Source organism: Lissotriton helveticus, chromosome 5_1 (assembly GCF_964261635.1).
Source record: "Lissotriton helveticus chromosome 5_1, aLisHel1.1, whole genome shotgun sequence".
NCBI lineage: Eukaryota > Metazoa > Chordata > Amphibia > Caudata > Salamandridae > Lissotriton > Lissotriton helveticus.
Genome location: NC_136065.1, coordinates 758,567,901 through 758,595,027, shown reverse-complemented (window position 1 = coordinate 758,595,027; position 27,127 = coordinate 758,567,901). Strand labels below are relative to the sequence as shown.

At 48.3% G+C, this 27,127-nt stretch overlaps 1 protein-coding gene across 8 annotated transcripts in view; it reads right to left on the bottom strand.

Annotated features, from left to right (window-relative positions):
• The window catches only part of SEC24C (SEC24 homolog C, COPII component), a 1,539,459-nt gene that overhangs the window by 399,450 nt on the left and 1,112,882 nt on the right, over positions 1-27,127 (bottom strand). For all 8 annotated transcript variants that reach the window (XM_078643234.1, XM_078643230.1, XM_078643232.1 and 5 more), the window contains 3 exons: positions 22,435-22,605; positions 2,283-2,379; positions 2,055-2,200 (listed from right to left, as the gene is read on the bottom strand). In XM_078643234.1, coding sequence (XP_078499360.1) covers positions 2,055-2,200; positions 2,283-2,379; positions 22,435-22,605 — 414 coding nt within the window. The remainder of the gene's footprint in view (positions 1-2,054; positions 2,201-2,282; positions 2,380-22,434; positions 22,606-27,127) is intronic.

The following is a 27,127-nucleotide window of genomic DNA, read 5'->3' as shown; positions in this document are numbered from 1 at the left end:
GGAGACTATGCTGAGCTATAGAAGTTTTTGACACGTGCGATACACCCAAGACAGAACAAGGAGAGCAGGACCAGTTATAAGATCAGAGTACTCCATCAGAAGGGGAAACAATTCCGCTCCTTTGCTATCTTTGTGATGATTATGGCTACCAATTCCTTATTGGAGACCTAGAAGACCGCTTCAAGGCCTTCCAAGGTGGAGAAAGAACTATGGGTCTCAAAGGTGTCTACACTGGACTTTCAGAAGGAATTTATACGCTAAATTGGGTAGCAATGAAGGGTGCAGGGTCCGGAGATGAAGCTATATTCTAACAGCCAAAAGTAAAGGCGCTTGTCTATTTTCAGGAGTGGCTTGTGCTTGCGGAGAGGCTGTTCTAGCTTGTGAAGATGTTAACAAATTGAATGGACAGTTGAAAGTTATATTGACTACACTTAACATCTATGATGGTGAAGTAGCCGTTGATTGAGATGGCATACAAGGTCTCTAGGATATAGACAACTTCTGGTGTGTCTGTGTCACGGCAATCTTTTTAGGGTCGACATCAATCTGCATTCCTTCAGCATCCATGGTGATGAGAATCACTTTGAGGGCGATATTGTGGCCTGAACTTGAAGGCAGGTCATGCTCTGAGTGCTGTTACTATGATGTTGAGTCATCCTTCAATGGGAAGGAGATTGGAGCAGAGGCTCTTGATGGTGATGGCCTTGAAGTTGGTCTCCGGTGGCCTCACAACTGATGACTTCTTTCCCTACCACTATCTTCTCTCCATAGACCTACCTCTATGAGGTATATTTCAAGAGGTGGATAGGAAACCAAGGCAGGCTGGGAGGCTGATCTTTTAGCCACTTCTTCTGCCCTCTGGTCCTCCAATATGCCTCTTAGCCTGATGAATTCTCTATCTTTTCAGCTTTTTTTTGACACCTTCTGACAGATGTCACATTCAGTCACAGAATGTGACACAGGAAACAAACCATACATAGCATGTGGGCATCAGTCACTGCTTTTTTTTCTTCCGCATGAGGGGCACTTAGAGAAAAGGAATCGCCTTCGGACAGACACTAAGTAAACAATATTACACTCGACATGGAATGGTTAAAACATCGAGTGAATCAAGAAAATATAATTTCTCTTTCTTTCTTAACGGAAAGAAGGAAGACATTTGAGGTAAACAATTTAAAAAAAAGCTTGAGTTGTCCTGAAAAAGTACTAACTCTGGGATTCAAATGATAGTACAATGCTCTGGGAAGGAGGGTTTCACATGTTCTTAAAGGAACAGACTCCTGTATTATCTGTTTTTAATGTAAGCCTACCAGGCTTAATTTTTTATATTCATGTTCTCTGACAGTATTATTTCTGCACGTGACGGCTGAAATCCATTTCTATGACATGAATCTGGGGATCTGATCATTCAGGGGAAAACCAGGCCTTTGCTAGACTTATTTCACAGGTCTGAAAATGAACTCATGGATAAATACTTTCTATGATGGGATTTTCATGGAAGAAAACATGCGCAAAAAGGTGTCCAGCGATCCATGGATGCAACAAGGAATTACTTTTGCATTTATGACCATCAAAGATACCATGATGCAGCATGTAAACCCACTAAAATACCAAGAAATGGGTAGGATTAGAAAAAGAGGCCTGTTGGCCCCACCGATCACAACTGAGATCATTAACAATGTGGAATGCAGTCAGTGAAGAGGCTAATAAGTGTGTAAAATAGATAGTGCTAACTGTTGTGGGCACAATGGACCTTAAAAACCAAACAAAAAAACATGCATGGACATAAAGTGAGTGAACATATCATTTGAATTCGAGTAAAAAGCAGTCTTTGGAACAATAAAAGTTCCCTGAAAAGCACTTAACAAGGACCTGAGCTACTGGGATTAACCTGGTAATCTCCCTTTCCAATACTTTTAACTAAGTATATTATCCTTTAGGGAAGACAATAAAGCACATTTCGTCCAACTAAACACCCAACTAAATATATAGAGACACATTTTAAATCAACAAATGTTTGCGAAAATGCTAACGCTTTTAACAAGTAACTGTACCTGGAGAAGGGCCCCATTTTCTTCACTCAGTTTGTCGTCATGTTTGAATTCAATGGTGACAGTTTTGTCGGTGTCCAGTCCTGCTAGCTCCACATCAGTTGTGTTGCTCATGTAGAAAGCCCCAAAGAAGTCAGTTGCCCTAATTCCTAGAAGAGACACACACATTTACCGCCTAATAACTTAGTGAAGTCAGCGAAATTATTCTTTAAATGAATCTTTCATACATACCAGTGCTTGTTCGGACTCTCATAACCGCATCAAATCCAACCTCTTTCTGAACGTCTCTTCGCAGGTCATTCAAAAATCTTTCACTGTCCATCTCCACCTACATAAAAAAAACAAGGGTCAAAAATAATTCCATTATCTGCAAAACAGAATAAAAATAATAAATAGCAAACGTAAAAGGATGACCCAGATAAACATTAGAATTCAGAGCTTCCAATTTTGAAATGAATGGTTATCCAATAATGTAGATTCACCAGTAATTCAGAGACTACATCTCCAAGTCTGTTCACTAGTACCAAGCAAGGCATACCTAAAGAAAAGGAGAGAAGTGCCTCATTGAAGCAAAATGCTGTACTGAATTTGTGTGGATTTGGAACACATGAAAACAGCTTGGTGCTTTATGGTTTACAGAGTTTCCCTATTCTTGCAGTTCACATTCGTCAGGCATGCAGGGTGGTTGGCCGATAGCAGAGGACTTTTCAGTGAGCAGATAGCACCATGTGGAAGTGGGTACTGGCAAAAAGACAAAGAGGAAAGACATTATTTTTGGTATGGAGTAGGGGCATATTGGCCTCAGAGGCAAGCCTACCGGGATCAGTCACTTGACCTGAACTCTTCTCCAAGTTATGCAAGTAGAGTGTAGCAAAGGGGTAGCAGTGTCTGCAGCAGTGGCGAGAAAAGGTCAAATAAAGGTCAAGACTAGGACCAAAAACAGAATAAGGCAACAATCCATCATAGATTACTCTCAGTTTGAATATTTTTATTAATGTATTTTCGATATTAGGTTACATGAATGCGACACATAGGATAAAGTCCCGTAGCAATCAGGTTAGTACTTACATCATTTGTTATACACTTGTCTCCAGCCTGAGCAAAGAGAAATGAAGCATAACATACGCATCCAATAACTGTACGCAAGAATAATTATAAACAACAACAGTATTGCACGAGGGACACCAGTACCATATTCTCCCTGCATGGCAGGGGAGTAAAATTAGACATCTTTCACCAAAACCACAGAGTGCAGGCGCGGCCAGGCATACACTAGCCAGCAAGCATGTCAAAGACAGAACAGTGCTGGCCCAGTTCTGTCCACAGGTATTATTCCAGGCAGGGAATACACCAATGCACGTGTGGTTTGGACGTTAGACGCATTCCCATGTGTCAAGACGCAGCCACTCTGTCTTAATGCTCCCGTTCATATCATTGTTGCATCTGTTCAACATCCAAATAGTTCACACTCGCTATCGGGAACCTCAATGTGTCAGTACCTTGTAAAACTCGCTAGTGGTTTTCGGGCGAAGCCCAGAGAAAGCCACAACTGGGGCAACATGTAATATCCCATTCGGAGGATAATATACCCAAACTCATACTTAAGAAATCAGGAACCAAACAATATACAAATCAGAACAGTTGAAGGAAAATAAAAGCTTGTGTGTGTGTGTGCAGGGTGCGCGTGCCGCTGTCCGGATGGTAAGTTGCCTATTGCAGTGGCGGCCGCGGGGGTGAAGGGGGGGGGGGGGGGTGAAGGGGGGGGGGGGGAGGGAGAGGAAGGGGAAACGTTGCCTGCTCGGTAGCAAGCAGGATGGGAAAGTTGCTTCCTTATAGGGACGCAAGCTTGGGAGCACCATCAGAGTAGTTTCCCCGCCTCAGTGTCGTCCTAGAAATGGGGAAGGAAGGGGAAGTATGCCTAAATAATGCCTCTCTGTATACACACCCGGTGAAAAGCAGCCAAGAAGTCATCCCAGGCCTGGGCTATAGGGTATTTACGGAGACCTGCAGTCTCCTCCCTGTGTAGCGCCACGCTCTCTGCTCTCGCCCAATTATCAAATGAATGGCGCCAGTATGGAGCCTGTGGAGGGTCACCACTTTTCCAGCGCTTGGGGATAGGTATGCTCGATGTAGAATATAATATTGAATGATTCTGAATCGTGAGTTGCGCGGTATTTCAAGCCGTCCAGCTAGTACCCTATCCCACTCCTTGTCTGTCCAGTCCCGCCCCCGGTCCCTAGTCCATTTCTCTCGCAAGCGCTGTGGGGAAAAGTGTGTATGCGTGTGCAAGGCCTGCGCTAGCCAGTGCACCAAATGGGATCCATTTCCCATTTCATGCAAGTATTGTATCAGTAGATGGGGCGGCAATTCCATTGTGAGATCACCCCAGGTTCCCGTAAGTACACGTATGAGTGCTGCATTTGTGAGGAATTGGCCTGCCGGCAGTCCAGTGTCTATGACCAGGGTCTCAAATGGAATTAATGCGCCATCGTCATATAGGTCGCCCAGTGTTTCTACGCCAGCCTGTATCCAGCTGCCCAGCGCCGTTTCCATGAACGCTCCAGCGTCCCAGGGCGTTCCCAATATCGGCAGATATGGGGCATATTGTAGGAGAGTAGGGTCTGCTATCCTATTGTCACCCCAATTTTTGCTTTTTGCTTCACTGGTTTTCGACTTAATGTGGCTGTGGGCCTGCTAATCAGACCCACAGCCTGCTGTTCTCGCTCTAAATTCACATACATGTACTATAGGTACATCTCCAATTTGGTACTGGACACCTTGTCAGCCCCCGTACCATGCACTATAGGTGCTCAGGGCATAGGTGCATCCAAGGCCTACCAGGGGCTGCAGCATATATTTTGCCACCCCTGGCTGGTACTTAAAACGACACAACTGGCTGATCACTCAGCTGGGGCAAGGTGGCGTAATCACCCCTTGCTTAGATATAGTATACCTATATCTAAACCCATATCTGGACACATATACCTATCAGTCACTCTTATGGCAGGCCTTAACAATCCTGGAGGTAGAGTGCTTGGTTTTATGTGAGATGGTGCTCTAGCATGAGCTGAGCCTGTCTGCAGTGGTCGGAACCATTTCCTTACTGCTGTTCCAGGATATTGCCATACCAAATACTCTTGAGTGCATTATAATCCTCGCGGTTATTGCTAACTTTGGTTTGGCTTTATCAAAACATGTCGTGTTTGGTGTCATACACTTTGGAATACTACCCTCTCGCCAGTTCTGGCGACGGGGTAGCATTCCACCCTTCTAGAGGGAGAAGACATGTTACTTTACTTAAAACGCGGTTAATCCTAACCAGAGCCTCAGCATCACAAAATGGATGCTGCTGCCACGACACAAGTCTGACCTCCTGCTGCTGACCGAAACTTGGTAGGGGAGGCCTGGACAAAGGGTTTCCTGTCACAGGGAGGTGTTACACCACCCCAGACAGGAGATAGTGGATTGGAGCAGGGAGGGTTGAAAGAAACTAGACACTGCCTGGGGCACACAAGGTGTCCCATGCAAAATCCAGTCAAACCGGTTCGGAGGCACTCCAGCCCCAGTCCTGGCGCGAAACTGGACAAAGGGAAAGGGGTGTAACCACCCCCTTCCTGGGTTCCACCCATAGGAGGGACCTAGCAGGTAATCCAGCCCCCAGATTTTGAATAAAGGTGGGAGCAGTGCCAATGCACATCAGATTATCCTGACTGAAACTTATGAAACGAAGCTCAGGACCCTTCGACATCCTACTCGACGTAGAAGACTGAAGAATCTCCCTTGTGGTCAAGGAGTTACCACCCTGTGCAAACAGGTACCGTCCAGCACCTCACCGTTTGCTTTGTTGCAGTTCCCGCCGGAACTCGAGCGACAGAGATCGACAAGACCCAGCCTTCCTGCCTTCCAACAGCCCGATCCACAGTCCCTGCAAAGCTGAGACCCGTGGAGGCGACCTGAAGCGTGGGGCCGGCCATCTTGGAAAAACTACAAAGCGCTGACCGTGCAGCTCCCGAGGCTCCCTCGAAGCTGTGCATTGGAGTTTGAGAAGCTCCAGCCCCGAGCAGCTTTTGCACCGAAGCTCACCCCTCCACACTCACCGAGTGCTGCGTGGGGCCCTTTTGCATTTTTCTGCTCGACGCGTTGGCTCGGTCGCTTTCCCGTTGGCTAGTGGCCCCAGTACCGACGAACCAAAGAATTTACACTGCTGGTCTGGTTGCTCCAGACTGGCCCTCGCTCCCCTGAAAAGGAGCACCCGCTCTGACCTTGCTGGTCTGAGTAAGAAGCGATCTTCGAATCCTGCGTGGGTTGCCCTTGCCAAGGCTTGTTAACTCAGATCCGGAAGCCGACACCGCCGACTGCGAGAGCCTTCGTGGGACAGCTCGTGATCCACTCCTGGACATCCTCGGTGCCCCAGAGTCCACGTGGCAGCGGAGACAAGCTTCACGACAACCACCTGATTGCGCCCGACATCGCCTGGTTCCTTCCTGGTCACTGGCTAGTGACCCAGATTCTGTTCCCTCTGCTTTCAGGTTCTCTACATCTTCGATCCACCCTTGGATCACACCGGACTCTTCTCTTCTGGTCGCCTGCAGCATCTTCATCTCCAGGCTCCATAGATCTACAAGACGAAACCCGACACGCTTTTGCACCTGTGCACCCGCTTCCTGTGGGTGAGGTAACTCTTGAACGCCGGTGCTCCTGTAGTGGTTTACACCTCTAGTGTCTAAGTCTAAAGTTTTGTCCTTCTAGTCCAGTCAGAAGACTCCTAAAACTGTAACTCGATAACTTTTACGCACCATTGACTTTGCATTGGTGCATGCTTGTTCTTTTAGCGCTGCACCCGAATCCCACGGGCTACTCCCCTCCTAACTGCTGTTAGTCCAGTGTAGTCCCAGCGATTCCCAAGGCCCTAGGCCTTACCACTGATCGAATAGTGATACTTATACCACTTTTTTGATATATGGTTTGAGTGGCCACCGGCCACCGGCCTCATCCATAAACGTGCAACTTTCATATGTTATATTGTGCTTTTGTTTAAACGCTTTTGCTTCTTTACTCATAAAGAGTATAGGGGATTATTCTGAGAATAAATACATATATTTTTATAATATATAACTTGTGTGGTGTCCTTTCATTTGATATTACAAGATTGCATATGGTAAAACAGCTGGTTTCACATACCCTCTTGAGTTAATCCTTTAGGCTGCTTAGTCCATGCTACCCCTAGGATAGCTTGTCTTTTTAAGGTTGACTTACAACCATCACCATAAGGGATTGTTTGGACTGATACAAGGTGCCCACAGAATTGTGGACATAATACATCAGGCCAACTTCTCACATTGGTGGCAGCGGTGGGATTTGAGCTTGCTGTTGTTTTACCATTGCAATCTTTTTATCAAATTGAAAGATCACATTAAGTACCTTAGGTACATATAAACAAAGCTTACATATTTAAGTTCTACTGAACTTAGTAGTTGTAGATCAAATGGCTTAGCACACCCTGCCTACAACTAACTAGCAAGGTACAGTAGGAAAACACTTAGTGTAGGTAAGTGCACCACTTACACCTCACTAGAGTCGTGTCTGGCACAGGTGAGCAACCACTTGCTCTGCCTGTGGAAGGTGACCTTACCAAGGCACCAACCACCTATGACAACCTCAGCCATAGGGACTTGAGTGCCTTGTGCAATGCAAGGAGGCTGAAAAAGGTTCACAACCCTACCATTCCCATCCTGATAGCCATCCTGCAGAAGGATGATCTTGAGAAAACTGGTCCAGTTCCCTCAGGGTCAGGAGAAGGAGTGAATCCCCCAGATACTGAGAACACCACCCCAGAGGTAGACGATAAGGTGGTAGACCCTGAGTCAGATCAGGATCAAAGGGATAACCAGGTACCAGTTGGAAGGCTTAGCCAAGTCAACTTGGACCTACATGGAAATGGAGAGGGCCAGCACCTCCCCAGAGTACATAACAGAATACATCCAGGCAATAGAAGGGAGAGATCTCCTTCCAGGGATTCTCACCTTTCTAGTGCCTCAAGGGAATCTCAAAGGGGAATGACTCCCCCCCCCCCCCCCCTACCCCCCCCCCCTGAGAAAAGAGCATAAGGCCAGGGTGAGAGCTGTCAAACTCCAGATAGAGAGGGAGGAGGTAGCCCTGGCCCAAGCTAAACTTGCTTTAGCAAGGGAACAAAAACTGAGTGGGGAGACACCCACTGGTGGCAGCATTATTCCTGGAGAGAAAGACAGGTCCTATGATAATAGAAACCTGGCAAAGATTGTGCCCCCCCTACAAGGAAGGGGATGACATCCACAAATGGATGACTGCTCTGGAGAGAGCCTGCATGGTACAGCAGGTTCCTCAAGAACAGTGGGCAGCTATCATATGGTACTCCTTTTCTGAGAAAGGGAGAGACAAGCTCCTCACAGTTAGACCGGAGGATGCTAAAAACTACTCTGTCCTGAAGAGTGCTCTTATTGATGGGTTTGGCCTAACCACTGAGCAATACAGGTTGTTGTTCAGAGATACCCAAAAAGCTCAGGACTGGACTGATTTTGTTGATTGTGCCACTAAGGCTCTGGAGGGTTGGTTGCAGGTAAGTAAAGTCTCAGACTATACAGGATTGTACAATCTTATAGTGAGAGAGCAGATCCTCAATAACTGTTCAAACCAGCTAATGCATCAACACCTTGTAGACTCTGATCTGACCTCTCCCCAAGAATTGGGAAAGAAGGCAGACAAATGGGTCAGAACAAGGGTTAAGCAGAAACCCCAGAACCAAGGAGGTGATCAGAAGAAAGCAGACCAGAAGGGTGGAGATAAGAAAGATAAAGACCAGAAGTCTTCTTCAGGCCCCCAAACTAATTCTAATAAGGAGGGTGGTTCCCAAAATGGAAACAAGAAAAAGAAGAATGATGGCCCAAAGAAACCTTGATGCAATACTTGCAAGTCGGCCCAAAGAAACCTTGGTGCAATACTTGTAAGTCCACTTCCCACTAGGGGAGTGAATGGACCAAGAAAAATCCAGTCCCTACCACTGCAGCCCCTAAGGCACCTGCACCCCCTAGTACAGTCAGCAGTGGTGGTACACAACCCAAGGCTATAGTGGGGTTAACCCTGGGTACTGAGATGGAGTCTGGCTTAGTCAGAATCCCTACTCAGGCAGTTCTGCTATATGATGTGGACATGTCAGTGACCACACCTATGAGTCCCAATACTTTGGGCAAATATAGACAGACGCCTTTAATCAATGAGAAACTGGCTCAGGCCTACAGGGACACATGTGCCAGTGTCACTATGGTCACTATGGTGACACCTAACTTTGTGGACCCTGGACAAATCATACTAGGAGAGAACTACCTAGTGACCAATTCTAGCAATGCCACTACTACACATAGTGTGGCTGTTGTTAAGTTCTCCTGGGGAGGGGTAACTGGCCACAAGAAAGTTGTTGTAAGTGCAGACCTCCCAGTAGACTGTCTTTGGGCAATGATCTAGAGGAATCATTATAGTAAGAAGTGGAGTACAGGACTCATGCAGAAATGCTAGGGATTTCAGCCCATGTCCTTGCTGTAACCAGGTCCCAGGCCAAGAAGTGCCTACCTGAACCTGTGGTGGATCTTGAAACAATAGACCATCCACAACCCAAGAGAAGGAGCAAGAGGGTCAAGGCAGTGCCTTCCCACTTGCCCCAGGTTGAGGATCAGACCTCACAGGAGGATGATTCTGTGATCCAAGAGGAGACTGTCCTGGAAGAGCTTGAACCTGATCAGGTTGAGTTTCTGGGGACAGGGGGACCCTCAAGGGCAGACCTGGGGCAGGCTCAGTTGACTTGCCCTTCACTTGAACCCCTCAGACAGCAAGCTGCTGCTGAGGCTGCTGGGAATGCTCAAGGTACCCATAGAGTGTATTGGGATGATGGGCTCCTTTATTCAGAGGCTAGAAACCCCAAGCCTGGTGCTACCAGGAGGTTGGTTATACCTCTGCAATTTAGGGGCTTCCTTCTCACCTTGGCCCATGATATTCCCCTTGCAGGACACTTAGGCCAGACCAAGACTTGGGACAGGCTTGTCCCTCACTTTCACTGGCCTCACATGTCAGAAGATACCAAGGAGTTTTGTCGCTCCTGTGACCCCTGCCAAGCCAGTGGCAAATCAGGTGGCACCACAAAGGCCCCCCCTTATACCTCTACCAGTGGTGGGGGTGTCCTTTGAGAGAGTTGGGATTGACATTGTTGGACCAATGGATCCCCAAACAGCATCTGGGCACAGATTTATCCTGGTGGTAGTTGATCATGCCACCTGGTACCTAGAGGCAATTCCCATGAGGACCACAACAGCACCTATTGTGGCAAGGGCCCTACTTGGAGTTTTCTCCAGAGTGGGCTTTCCAAAGGAGGTCCTTTCAGACAGAGGTCCCAACTTTATGTCTGGATACTTAAAGGCAATGTGGAAAGAGTGTGGAGTAAACTATAAGTTTACCACACCCTACCATCCACAGTGCAATGGGCTTGTTGAAAGGTTCAACAAGACCCTAAAGGGAATGATAAAAGGGTTACCTGAAAAGCTTAGGCGAAGATGGGACATCCTTTTACCCTGCTTGCTCTTAGCTTACAGAGAGGTTCCACAGAAGGGGGTTGGCTACTGCCCTTTTGAACTTTTGTTTGGCCACCCTGTGAGTGGTCCATTGTGTCTTGTGAAGGAAGGATGGGAGTTACATCTCAAAAAGCCTAAGCTTGATATTGTGGACTATGTACTTGGTCTCCGCTCTAGGATGGCTGAGTACATGGAGAGAGCATCCAAAAACCTGGAAGCCAGCCAAGAGTTACAGAAAGCTTGGCATGACCAAAAGGCTGTTCTGACTGAGTACCAGCCAGGGCAGAAGGTGTGGGTGTTGGAGCCAGTGGCCCCAGCAGCTCTCCAAGACAAGTGGTCTGGACCCCACACCATACTTGAAAAGAAGGGAGAGGTCACCTACTTGGTGGACCTTGGCACCCCTAGGAGCCCCCACAGGGTGCTCCATGTAAACAGATTGAAACCATATGTGGACAGGGCAGACATGGGTTTACTCATGGCTACAGATGGGGAACAGGAGGAAGAGAGTGACCCTCTCCCAGACCAACTTTCCCAAAACCCTGATGATGGCTCCGCGGAAGCTGTAGCCTTGGCAGGCAGCCTCACTGACCAGCAGCAATGGGACTGCAGACAAGTGTTGCAGGCTTATAGACTTATGTTTTCTCTTACACCCAGTCAAACTAACTGGTGCACCCATGAGGTGGACACTGGTGACAGTCTGCCTGTGAAGAATAAAATCTACAGGCAACCTGACCATGTCAGGGATTGTATAAAGGCTGAGGTGCAGAAAATGCTTGAACTTGGAGTGAATGAGCCATCAGAGAGCCCCTAGGCCAGCCCAATAGTCCTTGTGCCAAAACCTAATACCAAAGATGGAAAGAGAGAAATGAGATTTTCTGTGGACTACAGAGGTCTCAATGCTGTCACTAGGACAGATGCTCATCCCATTCCAAGGGCAGATGAGCTCATAGATCTCTCTAGTTGGTTTCTGCCAAATTTCTGAGCACTTTTGATTTGACAGCTGGCTATTGGCAAATCAGGTTAGCTGAAGAGTCTAAAGCCAAAACAGCATTCTCTACCCCCAGTGGACATTATCAGTTTGTGGTGATGCCCTTTGGTTTGAAGAATGCACCTGCCACCTTCCAAAGGTTGGTGAATCAAGTCCTTGCTGGGTTGGATGACTTTTGTGCAGCATATCTAGATGATATTGCTGTCTTCAGCTCCACCTGGGAGGATCACCTGATCCACCTGAAGAAGGTTCTGGAGGCCCTGCAAAAGGTAGGCCTGACTATCAAGGCTACCGAGTGCCAGATAGGGCAGAGCAAGGTTGTGTACCTGGGCCACCTAGTAGGTGGGGGTCAGGTTCAACCATTGGAGAGCAAAATCCAGGCCATACAGGACTGGGCTTCTCCAACTACCCAGACACAAGTCAGAGCCTTCTTGGGCCAGACTGGGTATTACAGGAAATTTGTAAAGAATTATGGATCCATTGTGACTCCATTAAATGATTTGACATCCAAGAAGATGCCCAAAAAGGTTCAGTGAACAGTTAGCTGTCAAAAGGCATTTGATGACCTGAAGAAGGCCATGTGCTCTGCACCAATCCTGAAGAGTCCTGACTACTCCAAGGAGTTCATTGTCCAAACAGATGCTTCTGAGTTGGGGGTGGGAGCTGTGCTTTCACAACTTAATGTAGATGGTCAAGACCAGCCCATTGCTTTTATTAGCAGAAGGCTGACCCCTAGAGAGAAACGTTGGTCAGCCATTGAGAGGGAGGCCTTTGCTGTGGTTTGGGCACTGAAGAAGTTGAGACCATACTTATTTGGCACTCACTTCCTAATTCAGACAGACCATATGCCCCTCTTGTGGCTAAATCAGATTAACGGTGAAAATCCCAAACTGCTCAGGTGGTCCATTTCCCTACAGGGGATGGACTTTACAGTGGAGCACAGACCAGGGACTGACCATGGCAATGCAGATGGTCTCTCCAGGTATTTCCATTTAGAACATGAAGACTTATCTGGTCAAGGTTAAGTTTAATGTCCCTGCGTTGGGGCGGGGGGGGGGTTATGTAGGAGAGTAGGGTCTGCTATCCTATGGTCACCCCAATTTTTGCTTTTTGCTTCACTGGTTTTCGACTTAATGTGGATGTGGGCCTGCTAATCAGACCCATTGCCTGCTGTTCTCTCTCTAAATTCACATACATGTACTATAGGTACATCACCAATTTGGTACTGGACACCTTGTCAGCCCCCGTACCATGCACTATAGGTGCTCAGGGCATAGGTGCATCCAAGGCCTACCAGGGGCTGCAGCATATCTTTTGCCACCCCTGGCTGGTACTTAAATCTACACAACTGGCTGATCACTCAGCTGGGGCAAGGTGGTGTAATCACCCCTTGCTTAGATATAGTATACTTATATATAAACCTATATCTGAACACATATATACCTATCAGTCACTCCTATGGCAGGCCTTAACAATCATGGAGGCAGAGTGCTTGGTTGTATGTGAGATGGTGCTCTAGCATGAGCTGAGCCTGTCTGCAGTGGTCGGAACCATTTCCTTACTGCTGTTCCAGGATATTGCCATACCATATACTCTTAAGTGCATTATAATCCTCGCGGTTATTGCTAACTTTGGTTTGGCTTTATCAAAACATGTCGTGTTTGGTGTCATACACTTTGGAATACTACCCCCTCGCCAGTTCTGGCGACGGGGGGTAGCATTCCACCCTTCTAGAGGGAGAAGACATGTTACTTTACTTAAAACGCGGTTAATCCTAACCAGAGCCTCAGCATCACAAAATTGATGCTGCTGCCCCGACACAAGTCTGACCTCCTGCTGCTGACCGAAACTTGGCAGGGGAGGCCTGGACAAAGGGTTTCCTGTCACAGGGAGGTGTTACACCACCCCAGACAGGAGATAGTGGATTGGAGCAGGGAGGGTTGAAAGAAACTAGACACTGCCTGGGGCACACAAGGTGTCCCATGCAAAATCCAGTCAAACCGGTTCTGGGGCCCTCCAGCCCCAGTCCTGGCGCGAAACTGGACAAAGGGAAAGGGGCGTAACCACCCCCTTCCTGGGTCTCACCCATAGGAGGGACCTAGCAGGTGATCCAGCCCCCAGATTTGGAATAAAGGTGGGAGCAGTGCCAATGCACATCAGATTATCCTGACTGAAACTTATGAAACGAAACTCTGGACCCTTCGGCATCCCACTCGACGTGGAAGACTGAAGAATCTCCCTTGTGGTCAAGGAGTGACCACCCTGTGCAAACAGGTACCATCCAGCACCTCACCGTTTGCTTTGTTGCAGTTCCCACCGGAACTCGAGCAACAGAGATCGACAAGACCCAGCCTTCCTGCCTTCCAACAGCCCGATCCACAGTCCCTGCAAAGCTGAGACCCGTGGAGGCGACCTGAAGAGTGGGGCCGGCCATCTTGGAAAAACTACGAAGCGCTGACCGTGCAGCTCCCGAGGCTCCCTCGAAGCTGTGCATTGGAGTTTGAGAAGCTCCAGCCCCAAGCAGCTTTTGCACCGAAGCTCACCCCTCCACACTCAACGAGTGCTGCGTGGTGCCCTTTTGCATTTTTCTGCTCGACGCGTTGGTCCGGTCGCTTGCCCGTTGGCTAGTGGCCCCAGTACCGACGAACCAAAAAATGTACACTGCTGGTCTGGTTGCTCCAGACTGGCCCTCGCTCCCCTGAAAAGGAGCACCCGCTCTGACCTTGCTGGTCCGAGTAAGAGGCGATCTTCGAATTCTGCGTGGGTTGCCCTTGCCAAGGATTGTTAACTCCGATCCGGAAGCCGACACTGCCGACAGCGAGAGCCTTCGTGGGACAGCTCGTGATCCACTCCTGGACATCCTCGGTGACCCAGAGTCCACGTGGCAGCGGAGACAAGCTTCACGACAACCACCTGATTGCTCCCGACATCGCCTGGTTCCTTCCTGGTTCCTTCCTGGTCACTGGCTAGTGACCCAGACTCTGTCCCCTCTGCTTTCAGGTTCTCTACATCTTCGATCCACCCTTGGATCACACCGGACTCTTCTCTTCTGGTCGCCTGCAGCATCTTCATCTCCAGGCTCCATAGATCTACACGACGAAACCCGACACGCTTTTGCACCTGTGCACCCGCTTCCTGTGGGTGAGGTAACTCTTGAACGCCGGTGCTCCTGTAGTGGTTTACACCTCTAGAGTCTAAGTCTAAAGTTTTGTCCTTCTAGTCCAGTCGGAAGACTCCTTAAACTGTAACTCGATAACTTTTACGTACCATTGACTTTGCATTGGTGCATGCTTGTGCTTTTAGCACTGCACCGAATGCCGCGGGCTACTACCGTCATAACTGCTGTTACTCCAGTGTAGTCCCAGCCATTCCCAATGCCCTAGGCCTTACCACTGATCGAATAGTGATACTTATACCACGTTTTTGATATATGGTTTGAGTGGCCACCGGCCTCATCCATAAACGTGCAACTTTCATATGTTATATTGTGCTTTGGTTTAAACGCTTGTGCTTCTTTACTCATAAAGAGTATAGGGGATTATTCTGAGAATAAATACATATATTTTTATAATATATAACTTGTGTGGTGTCCTTTTATTTGATATTACAGGATTGCATATGGTAAAACAGCTGGCTTCACATGCCCTCTTGAGTTAAGCCTTTAGGCTGCTTAGTCCATGCTACCCCTAGGATACCTTGTCTTTTTAAGGTTGACTTACAACCATCACCATAAGGGATTGTTTGGACTGATACAAGGTGCCCACAGAATTGTGGACATCATACATCAGGCCAACTTCTCACACATATGGTTTGGTGCAGCTTGTAAGCTTTAGGCTACGCATATAGCACTTCCGCGCCACAGCCAGATGTATCTGTGTAGGGCAGCGGGATTTGGACAGTGGATGAAAAAGCTCATGCACCTGAGCTGCTGACATAACCTTCGTGTCTGTGGCAGTATCGTGTACGTTTTTCCCACTCAGCCAGTAGGCCACCCACTGCAATTGGGCAGCTAAGTAATATACTTCTTGGTTTGGCACAGCCAGTCCACCAGTTTCCACCGGCGCATACAGAGTGTGTAGTGCGACTCTTGGTCGACCCGCATTCCAGATCAACCGCCTATTCAGAGACTCCAGCTCACGAAATATACGAGCAGGGACATAAATCGGCATATTGGAATAAAAGTGCAACAATCTGGGCAACACTACCATTTTCGTTAGGGTGATACGAGCCGGTACATTTAGTGGAAGAGAGTTCCAGAACGTAACCTGAGCATCGAGCGAAGAGATCGCTCGCTTCAGGTTCCCCTCCAACACATCAGTAGGGTCACGATATATGAACAACCCCAAATACCGGAATGTGGTAGAGTACCACACCAGCCGCTCTCCTAAAATAGTGATATCCTGCTCTGGCGTAGTAGCACTAAAGGGATAGACCCCACGCCAAATTCGCGGAAAATGTTAGTAAGCTCCGGTGGGAAGTGGGTCAGATCCTTAATATAAAGTAGTAGGTCGTCTGCATATAGCGACACCGAATGCATCCCGTCTGCCAGTCGTATGCCCCAGTTTTCGCCTGAAGCCCTCAGTCGAGCCGCCAGTGGTTCCATTATGAGGGCGAATATTAGGGAAGAGAGGGGGCATCCCTGTCTAGTGCCCCTGCGGACTCTAATCGGGTCGGATATAAGTTTGCCCGTACGAACAGGTACCACGGGTCTCCGATACAGTAGCTCCACCAATTGTAGAAAGCCCTCGTCCAGATCATATTTAGGTAACACTGACATGAAGTAAGGCCACTCCACTGAGTCAAATGCCTTCTCCAGATCAGCACCAGACACCCTGAGTTGGGCCATCTGGGCACGGCTATACTCTGTACTCTGAATAACCGTCTGATATTATATGACGTGCTGCGCATAGGCACAAACCCATTTTGATCTGCATGCACAAGAGAGGGCACCAATGGTGCAAGCCTCTGCGCCAATGTGGACGCCAAGAGTTTATAGTCTGTGTTTAGGAGCGCCAGAGGACGGTATGACCCCAGATGAGCTTCATCCCTGCCCGGTTTCAATAGAGATATAGGATTCGCTTCATTTAGTGTGGGTGGAAGGGTAGAGTCACGAACAGCCGCTGCAAACATGCGCAATAGTTCCGGAATCAATACAACTGAAAAGGCCTTATAGAACTCCGTGGGCAACCCATCAGGGCCTGGGGATTTGCCATTTGATAGGGAGAATATGGCCGTTCTACGTTCTTCCGATGTGAGGGGCGCACCAAGGTCGTCTCGTTGTGCATCAGTGACTTCTGGCAAGGGCAGGGTGCATAAATATGTCGAGATCTGTTCGAGAGTGACCCGTATTAGAGACCGGTAAAGGTCCTCGTAGTGCTTCGTGAAGGCATTATGTATGGCTCGTTGTGTATATACTGTGGTGCTCGGAGCTGTAGTTATGGACATCACCGGGGTAGTATGAGTGTCGCGCTTTATCAACCATGACAGCAGCTGCCTGGCTTGTCCCCAGAAGCATGTGTGCGCGCTGAGTGTGCAGCATAATTCAGGTGCTTCAATCTGTCTAGTAGTACCGCGTGTCGCTCCCTGTTTGCCAAAAAAACCGTGTCATCACCGTCTATCGCCTCTTGCTCCCCATCCAGCAGTGAGGATTCAACTCGGACTAATTCGCTCTCAACCTGTTTACGCATCCCGGCTTGTGTACCCAGACAGTGTCCCCTAACGACCACTTTGAAAGCGGCCCACTCCAGTTGCGGAGAGGAAGCAGTATCAGTGTTCTCCTCAAAATATTGCAGGAGGCGAGTTTCAAGTGCTCCTCTAAACGGGGCATCTAATAGGAGATCCGGTTGGAGGCGCCAGACGGGCACCGGTGGATGTGGACGCTCCCAGGCAAAGTCTAAGGTATGGGGATTATGATCTGAATGGGTGCAACCCAAATAGCAGGAGTCCACCACCTGGGGAAGCAGATCGCTCGTCAGCATGTATCTGTCCGATCTGACATGAAGTGCATGTGCTCCTAAGTAATATGAATATGTCTGTGTGCAGGGGTTACGTATTTTCCACACATCATGAAGATCCCACTGCTCGGCCCCGCCCTTAAGTGTTCTCATAGCCCCATTCACTGGCGCGTTGACTAAGGGGGGAAATGAACGATCCAAAGTTACATCCAAGACACAATTATAGTCCCCCCCTAACAGAAATGGTATTCCATGCCACGGCGCAAGCACAGCCGATAATCGGTCAAAAAAACTAGATTGGTCAGTGTTAGGGGAATAAAGGGCGGCTAGGACAATGGGCTGTCCATCTAGGGAGCCCTGTATCATCACATATCTACCTTCCGTGTCCACCATGCGATGGGAGAGCGCAAAGGGAACCCCAGGTCGTACCCAAATCAGTGTACCCCGCGCGTAAGCTGAATATCCAGTAGCATAAACTTGCCCCCTCCATTTGCGGCGAAGCGCCAGTGCCTCCGATAGATGCGTCTCCTACAACAGTGCTATTTGGATGTGCTGTCTCTTGAGCTCAGCCTAGATCTGGTAACGGCGGGATGGCGTATGCATTCCCCGCACATTCCATGTTCAGAATTTAACTACAGACATGATAGCCATTCGCTCCTACCGCATCCGTCACCCACTCGCCCGCCCCCCCCGACCCACAGCCCCGCGCCACCACCCAGGTAGTCACGGTGAGCAGCAACAAATCACCACATGCACCCATCACACAGCGTTAAAAGGGGAACAAAGGACAAGAAACCAAATAATCCTGAAACACACAGGAACAGTAGCACAATACCAAAAGTTCGACAGCAAAACATGTTATCGTCCAAACACTCTAGTGAGCTAAGAAAAACGTAAGTTCAGGGGGGAAGTCGCTGAGCACTCGATTCCAAAGTTAAAGAACTCAGCACATGGGCAGGCAGAGAGTGCACTTCCCTACAGGTAACTCGGGCCTCTCTGGTCAGTACCAGCTGGTGTTTACGATGACTCCGGGGCACTCTCCAGGCGAACCCCCTCACCCTCACGGGGGGGGGGGGGGGCAAGACAGGTCCAGCGGAGTTCCAGTGGGGCACAACGGAGGCAGGTAAGGGTCCATCGTTGGACACATAGATTCTCAACACCCAGCAAGAAGGGTCAATCAATCTAGTAGGCAGTCAGTGAATAAAATCTGCAGTTTGTGGCTTGACATCAGGCAAGTTCTCCGATACCTGTGAATCCGGTAGGCCATATATTCGTTCATCATCGCTGGGGAGGTCTCGGGGGCTAGGCGCCAGAAGTGGGTCCTCTTCCGTCGAGCCACTGATTTCTACCACCATCCGTAGAGCCTCCTGTTGTTCGCTGTGCATGAGTGCGTCTGAGGGGCCCATGTCAGTCTCCCTACGGGCCCGGTCCGGCGGCGAGAGCCTCCTCTTGCGGCGACGTCAGGGACCTCGGTTTCGCCCTGCAGTGGATGTGGAGGGCGTGGTGCCAGGCTCCGTATCAGTTCCCGAGTCTAGCCAGGCTTCCACTGCTTCCGGGGTATCAAAAAAATGAGTTTTGTCTTGGGTCACAACATGCAACCGTGCTTGGAAAAGTAAGGAGTATTTCAGTGTCAGGCTGCGAAGACGCTGCTTCACCGCCAGGAAGGAATGTCTTTGACGTTGTACCTGTATGGTATAATCAGGGAAGAACATTATCTTCGCGTTCTCAACCCTGACCTCAGACAGCTTTCTTGTCTCTCGTAGTACAGTGTCACGATCTCGATAGTTCAGTATTCGGATAAGCATGGGTCGCGGGTTGGAGCTCTCCGGGGGGGGGGCTTCGCAGGTACCCTATGAGCTCGTTCTACCACAAAGTGTGGGGAGAGGGATCCCTCAGGAAGAAGTTCCATAAGCCATTTCTCCACTCGCACCGTTGGTTCTCGGCCTTCCCATCTTTCGGGCAGTCCCACGATACGGACATTATTTCTTCGCGCCCTCCCTTCCGCATCCTCTGCGCGGTCTTCTAGGAACTCAACACGATTGAGGAGGTCTTGAACACGCTTATCCGTTTGTGTCACTTTGGGTGTGATATCCGCTACTGCAGCTTCAAGGGCCGTCGTGCGCTCAGAAAGTTTCTTGTGATCAGCCCGCAGATGCGTGAGGTCAATGGCTACGCTATCGATCTTTGTCTCTAGTGATGTATGGGTAAGTTGTAGGGATTCCCCCAAGCGCTCCATTGCTGCCAGCATAGTGTCCAGCTTGGAAGCTGTTTGATCTTGATCCGCCGTTTCGCTATCTTTCCCTTTACTAGCGTGCCGCCAGTTACGGCCCTTATTTTAGGTCCTCCAGACATGGGCAACGTAGTGCAGGCCAGTGCGGCACCTCCTCCTCATGAAAAAAGACCCTCCACAGTACGAAAAAAGCCTTAGCACCTGTGACGAGAGGGGGGGGGAGGGGGGGGGGGGGAGTACAGCTCAAAGAAGCAATGGGGCAATAGTATCTTCACGGCACGCGGGCCACTGCCGTGTACACCAGAAAGGGTATTGATCGCCTCGTGAGCACAGCCGGATAAATACAATAGCTCCCCCTTCTTAGGTCAGGGCCCTCAAATAATATGTGGCCTACTAATGGAGAAGGGCCAATACTGGCGATAGAATCAATTCACAGTCTCCACCAGGCCAGTCTGATTGATCGTTTTATCGCTCAGTCAGGTCCAATCACCCTGTCTCACATTAGCAATATGCACAGGACTGTTTTGAGACTGTTCAATGTCCATCGACGTCCCCTCAGAATGCACAGTGTTTCCAGCCGCCATGCGGACATGCGAAGGCTCCCAATCCCGTGCAACAGCAACACCTACCGCATCTCACAGGCACAGTTCAGGGGATGGGTCCTTAGCTTGTGACACTCCGTGTATGCCGCAATGGAGGGAGGGGTCCCAGCTCATAATCAATAGCACTTACTGGGGGGGGGGGGGGGGGGGGGGGGCAGGGAGTAGCCAGTTGTCCCTAACAAGTAAAGTCCGGCGCTCACCTTGTTCTTGTATAGAGCTCCACAGCCGTACCTGTCGCCTCACTCAGAAGGGTCTCATCCTCCCTTCCTGCATGAAGGACCCTCCGCGAATCCCACAGGCCCAGCCCTAGGATAAGACATACCACCGCCGAGGGGGGCCAAGCATAAAGTCTCCTCCGCTTCAGGGCCTCAACACTGCAATCGCCGCCATCAGCAAGCAGTTCCCCAGTCCGCCAGGGCCTCCCAGGTCCGCGCCGATCTGCGCACCGAGCCAAGAGGGTCCGCTAAGATGGCCGCCCTGGCCCCTCCCCCGTATCACAGTGGCCAGAGGGTTCGAGTTGTCTCAATGCGGCCGTCCAAGGGCCTCAGGGGGGGGGGGAGGGAGGGGGGGGAACAGGAGTGATGATATAGCCCTCAGGATCCATCGCTCTGTCGTCCACACTCAAGCCTGCTCTCGCAGCGCCCAGTCCCGATCTCACCCGGGTACAAACACCAAAGGAGTCCACCAATATGGCCATCTCGGTCCCTCTCCTCCAAGACGGGCCACCGCTCCCACCTCGAGCTGCAGCCACCGGGGGTCCGGATCTTCAGCCGATCGGTCTCCGCTCACATCCAGAGGAATGCAGGTAGGTTTTAGCTGTCCGCAGGGGGTCGGGGTCCGTCCGGCCGATTCCAGGCCTGTCGCGTTCCGCCTATCCCCGGGCTCACGTAGGAAGTCACGCCGGCTCAGAGGGCTCGCAGCAGGGGCCGGGATCTCACACCCCCGCAGCAGCGACCAGGAGCCGCCCTTTGGCCCCAGACTTCACCAAAGCATAGGGAGCTGCCACATACAGCTCCGCTGTCGCCAGGGACCATGTGCCATGAATTTGAGTGGAGAAATTGCCTGTGGAAGGGGAGCTCAACACAGAGCTCTACCCGGGCACTTCTGTCTCCATTGCGTGCTTAGCCACGCCCCCCATCATAGATTACTCTCAGATGGCGGTATTACCACTTACACCTTCCAGTGGATTCCAGTTTACCCGCTTGGCTCTGATCTTTACAATCGCCTCTAGCTGGTGGTCTAATTCACCCTAAAATGCAATGTTCTATGCACTGTCTTGTGAAAAAGATCCTTGTATAATAGCTAAGTCTGTTTGGAGGTTCTCCATGATTGATCCCGATAGAAGGTCATGTGAATATAACGATTAGATACAAAATTAAATTGCAGCACAAAGCTAAGCTTTATCACCTAAGCCTATGAATGGAGGGCACAGTAAATAGTAGAAATGTAAATGTCTAAAACTCAAATGTCGATTACAACCTGTCCAACATCCATAAGATGTGGAAGCCCAGATCAGCACTGGACAAGTGCCCCTGATCTCAAATGAGGGCATGAGGAGAACAGATGTCAGTATACAGAAACTAGGGGTTTTGCCTTCTAGCTTATGGCAGCAACTTGTCTTAGGAAAATAACCAGAAAGCAAACTTTGAAACATCAGCATAGATCGGTACCACATTCCATAATTGAAGAGGCAGATGAGAGTTAAAGTGAGCAAAATAGTGTACCTTGAACTAAATATGGGCTATTTGATTAAAGGAAAAGTCTGTTCTCTATTATTTTTGAAATACATTCATGTGAAAGGAGTATTCATAGTGATGAAAACTGGGAATCTGGCCAAATGAGCAGGACCATCCAAGCGTACCATATCCCCAACTAAAAACCCTAACAATGCCCCTTTCACTACAGAAGACACCATATACACATGCATGCCCCAGAAACTAAACAAAGAAAAAATATACAAATGTTGCTTGCCAATTTTGCTTGTACTTGCTGTTTGCCAGCCCTTAGTAGCTCACCTGGAAAAACATGTACTTATAAACAGAACCACCGGTCTGGTGAGGCACCACCCCTAGAGTTGCCAAGTCTAAATACTGATTGGGAAAAAGAAACAGGTCCACGCAGCATCCCTGGGCAACACAGTCCTTTGCCAAGTTATTGTAGAAATTGGTCTGTGGCTGAAATAAAGTCTGCAGAGAAAGGGTGTTATAGTTAGATGGGGTCACTGATTGATAATAATCAGGCACAGGACTCAGTAAGGCAGCAATTGGTTACATTGTTTTTAATCATGTTTCAGCAAATAAAAAAAATCATGCTTATTCTTAACAATTTTAATTGTGGAAAGAAGAACAAGTTACTTACCTTTGGTAACAATCTGTCTGGTGGATACTCATAGTAACCGCAGGTTCCTCATCTGGTGAATACTTCTGTGGCATCAGACTGGATGCAGAAACTTAAAAGCAGTACTTCTGCGTGCCTCTAAGTGTTGTGCAGCTCCGTACAAACGCTGTTCTATTCTGGAAGTGACAAACGGATCTGCATAATTACCAGCCTTGTGCCCTGACGTTTGTTGCTTTCTTAGGCTGTCTGCACACCCATGCAGAGCTCATCAGAAGACTGGCATGACCAGGTCACAGATCTCTAAATCAGGACATTTGTAGGTTTAAAGAGTCTAGTTCACGGAACAGGGTGGTGGGAGGAGCAGCGAGGCATCTGCGGTTAGATAACCACCAGAAAAATCCTTATTTTAGGTAAGTAACTTGTTTTTCTGATGGATACTTCCAATCACGGATTCCTCACTTTGTGAATGGATACAATAGCAGTATCTCCCTAGGTCGTGGGTCTTTGAACTGGCTCAGACCAAAAAGTCCTGCAGGGCTGAGTGGGCAAAATGTTCTTCTTGATGAGCCTCTCTATCGAGATAGTAATGCTTTGTGAATATATGTATTCATGTCCAGGTAGATGCTTGACAAATGTCCTGGAGAGGTACTCTGTGTGCAAATGCAGCGGTAGCAGCCTGATCTCTGGTAGATTGAGCTTGTAAGCATTTTGGGGTTTGCTTCTTCGCCAGCACGTAGCAGAACTTGATGCACAAACAATCCTTCAGGAGATGGTTTGGCTTTGCAGTACTTTGCCCTTTTAATTCTCTGGTATACCCTTCAAAGAGTGGATAGTCTACATAATGTTTCTTGATGTGATCTATATAAATTCTTAGTGTTCAATTTCAGTTTGAACTTTGGAGTTTCTCTTCCTCCTTAAAGGGATGAACTGAGCAAAGAATGCTGGAAGGGTTAAGGCCTGCCAAATATGGAGTGACTACTTTCAGCAGGAAGAAAGCTTAGTTCCTCAATACCAACTTATCTAGGGAGAATGTTGTATAGTTTTAGTTGACAGAAGGAGCCTGCAGCTCGCTCACAAGCCTAACTGATGAGAAAGGCAGTCTTCAATGTCAGAGGTCTTAATGGATAACTTTCTAGCTGCTCAAAAGGGGGTCCATCAGAAAATTGAGAACCAAGTTCTACTCGCACTGTGGCATCACAAAGGGATTTGTCGGGAATCAATGTTACAAACCTTTCGAAAATCTCATCACAACAGACGATTTAAATAAAGACTGATTGGACAACTACAAAAAGGACGAAAAAGCTGGCAAATAGCCTTTAACAGTGCCCAAAGCAAGTCTTTGCAGGGCCACAGACAAAACAAACAAAGCTTGAGCCAGTTTGGCTTGCAGTGGGCCAATGTACTGGATGCCACATCAAACAACAAATTTGTCCAAACAAATGTAGTATGCCAATTTTGTGGAAGGATGCCTCACTGTCAATATGGCATCAAAGACTTCAGGGTGAAGTTCGGAGAAGGCCAAATGTTGCCACTCAATCTCCAAGCATGGAGGTGCAAATTGTGCAGGCTGAGGCGCAGTACAGTGTCCTGCTTCTACAACAGAAGATCCTCCCATAGTGGCAGCCTCAAAGGACAGATTTTCATGCCCATGAGTTTTGGGTAATAAACTCTCCTGGACAAATCCGGCACCTCAGGTATGACATGGGTCCGGTCGTTGCTTATTTTCAGAACTGTGGGAAGGAGAGGAAGCAGCAGGAAGGCAGATAAGAGTCCCAAGCTCCACTCTAGGTGGAATGCATCTATGGACTTCTTGGCAACTCGAGCACACAAGTGCTGACACGTCGCATTCTCGGCAGAGGCAAAACTATTGAGTCCGGGTTCTACCCATTGCTGAAAGGAATCCAGTGCCATCTCCAGGTACAACTACGATGCAAGATCTTCTAAGCGTTGGCAGGTGAGTCGGTCAGCCCTTGCGATTAAAGGTCCCATCAGATGGTTCAGCAACAGACAAATTTCCTGGCAGTTCAGAATTTTCCAGAGGCGTAGAGCCTCCTGGCACAAGGCACATGACCCACCCTCATCCTTCATGTTGCAGTACCAGCATCAGATTTCCTTTGATGGTGGGCAAGAAGGTCTTCAATGCCAAGTGGATCACCCTTAACTCCAAAAAACTGATTTGGAGTGGATTTGGGTTGGGGTGGCCATCTGGTTGAGATCAGATGGGATGCATCCGTTACTACAGTCACATCTGGGTGTGGAAGAGAGAGGAGTGTGTTACTGACCCAATCAAAGTCACTACTGCAGATCTTTTGCAGTCTCCTCCGAAATCTGTATAAAATCTGTTATATTCCCCTGGTGCGGTCACAACTAGGCCTTGAGATGACACTGCAGAGCCCACAAGTGCCATGTGGTATATTTGGTTAGTAGGATGCAGAAGGTCACCAAAAACTACGAGCCTTGGAGCCTTCTGCACTGAGATCCAAGACAGAGACTGAAACATTAGGATCAAGACCCAAATGTACTGGACTCTGTTCCGGGGAAAAGCACAAAACCATACTATATGTGGGAGAGCTCAGATGAAAGGGAGTAACACCGATAGTGAACCTCAACAAAGTTAGGAGGTTCTCTGTTGTCTGGAGGTGGTTGAAGACTGTTTGTGGCCAATCTGACTTCAACCGCCGGTCATTGACGTAGGGGATAATCTCTGAAGGTGTTCTGTGATCAAAGTCATCACTTTTGTGAACACCCATGGAGCACTGGTGAAGACATAACGGGGTACATGCAGGAATTGGGCTAATATTAGCATCTTGAAGTTGTCCTTCTGTGGGAAGGCATTGAGAGGGCTAAGGGGATGAAGGCCTCTCTCTTCCTGCACAATGAAGCAATAGGAATTAAAACCCAGTTCTTACTTCTGAGGACAGAACCCTCTCAAGGGCAAGAGTAGCTCCAATGCACAATTCGGAGGACCTACTTGTTTGAAGTGATGGCCTGCCACCTTGGGAAAATATATATGATCTGGTCTCAGACAGGGTGGCTGTCCATCATCAGGGACACTCAAAAGCGTTTTTGTAGCTGGAGATGGGGGAGGGGCGCAGGACTGAACTACACGTCGTCTTTGAGACCCATTACCTTGGCCACAAAATGGCTGAAATGCCTTCAGGGCAGGTGGAGGGGTCTGGTGTTGGTGACATTAGCCGTCCCGACCATAGCATAGGGCGAAATTGTTGGTGCAATTGTTTGAAGGGGGACAGAAAAGCCCAAGGAACATGTTGTGGCCTGCAGGGTTAAATCTGCTTTGCCGGCAAAGACTGGAGAGCTGTCAGATGGCAAGGCCATATACCTCATCCCGGCATGGCGCAGAGGTGCCACACTGGTACCCATTCTTCAACCTAAGAAGTCAGTTGTGTCCAAGTCAGAACGCGTAACAAATTTTTCGGCATCACAGCTATCCTTTGTAGCTTTAGTGAGGGACGCCCTAAAGTCGCATGGAACATTCAGTAAAAAAGTGTGTCACTGCGCCCCGAGTACTGTGTGGGTGGATTGTGCACTCCCTTTTGTTATAAAATCCTATTATGACTAAGAGCTGAAATATTTTGAATGATCTGTGTGCTACACCTTCACTTGTGTCTACCAAACTCCGTCTAACATGTATGTGAGTATAATCTGTTTATTTCTGGCACAGCCCATAAAACACATCGTATTAATTCACCGTGTAATCTTAAAAAAACAGCAAATATTAAAGAATTAAAAGCATAAAAACACCATTATACAAATGTCCAGTTGTAAAACACAGTAAAGTCCATAACATTTGTTAATAAATGTAGGGGTGCTACATATACATGAGGCCAGAAACCACCTGGTTTCACAGAAATCTAAGCGATTTAACTTCCCCTGGAAGTTTATCTTGAGTTGTATATTTGAATAATAATGTAGATAACATTGTCCAACCAAAACAATTAAACACTGAAGTGATCCATGTCATGAAATGATGTCAATATGAGCCCAATGCATTTCGTCCCTTCGTCAGGGGCATATCTCTAAACAATATGTACAAACAAAATTATAAGTACAGCAGTGGATCAATACATGATTTATACTTTCTTAATCGGCAACCCAATCTTGATTTGCAATGATTGTTGTTATTCATTATATTGTGATTAACATTTCACCTCTTGTGACATGCCTCAATGTTTTTCAGTGTCGCAACTCAAAAAACATGAAGATCTGAGAACATGTTGTGGCCTACTGAACAGATCTTCATGTCTTTCGAGGGAGTAGTTTTATGAGGAGATTTTGTTCATATCGGAGTTTTGAATTTGGGACGTTTTGGACTATGTTTCAACTAAGAGTTGCTAAGACGATATAATGAAT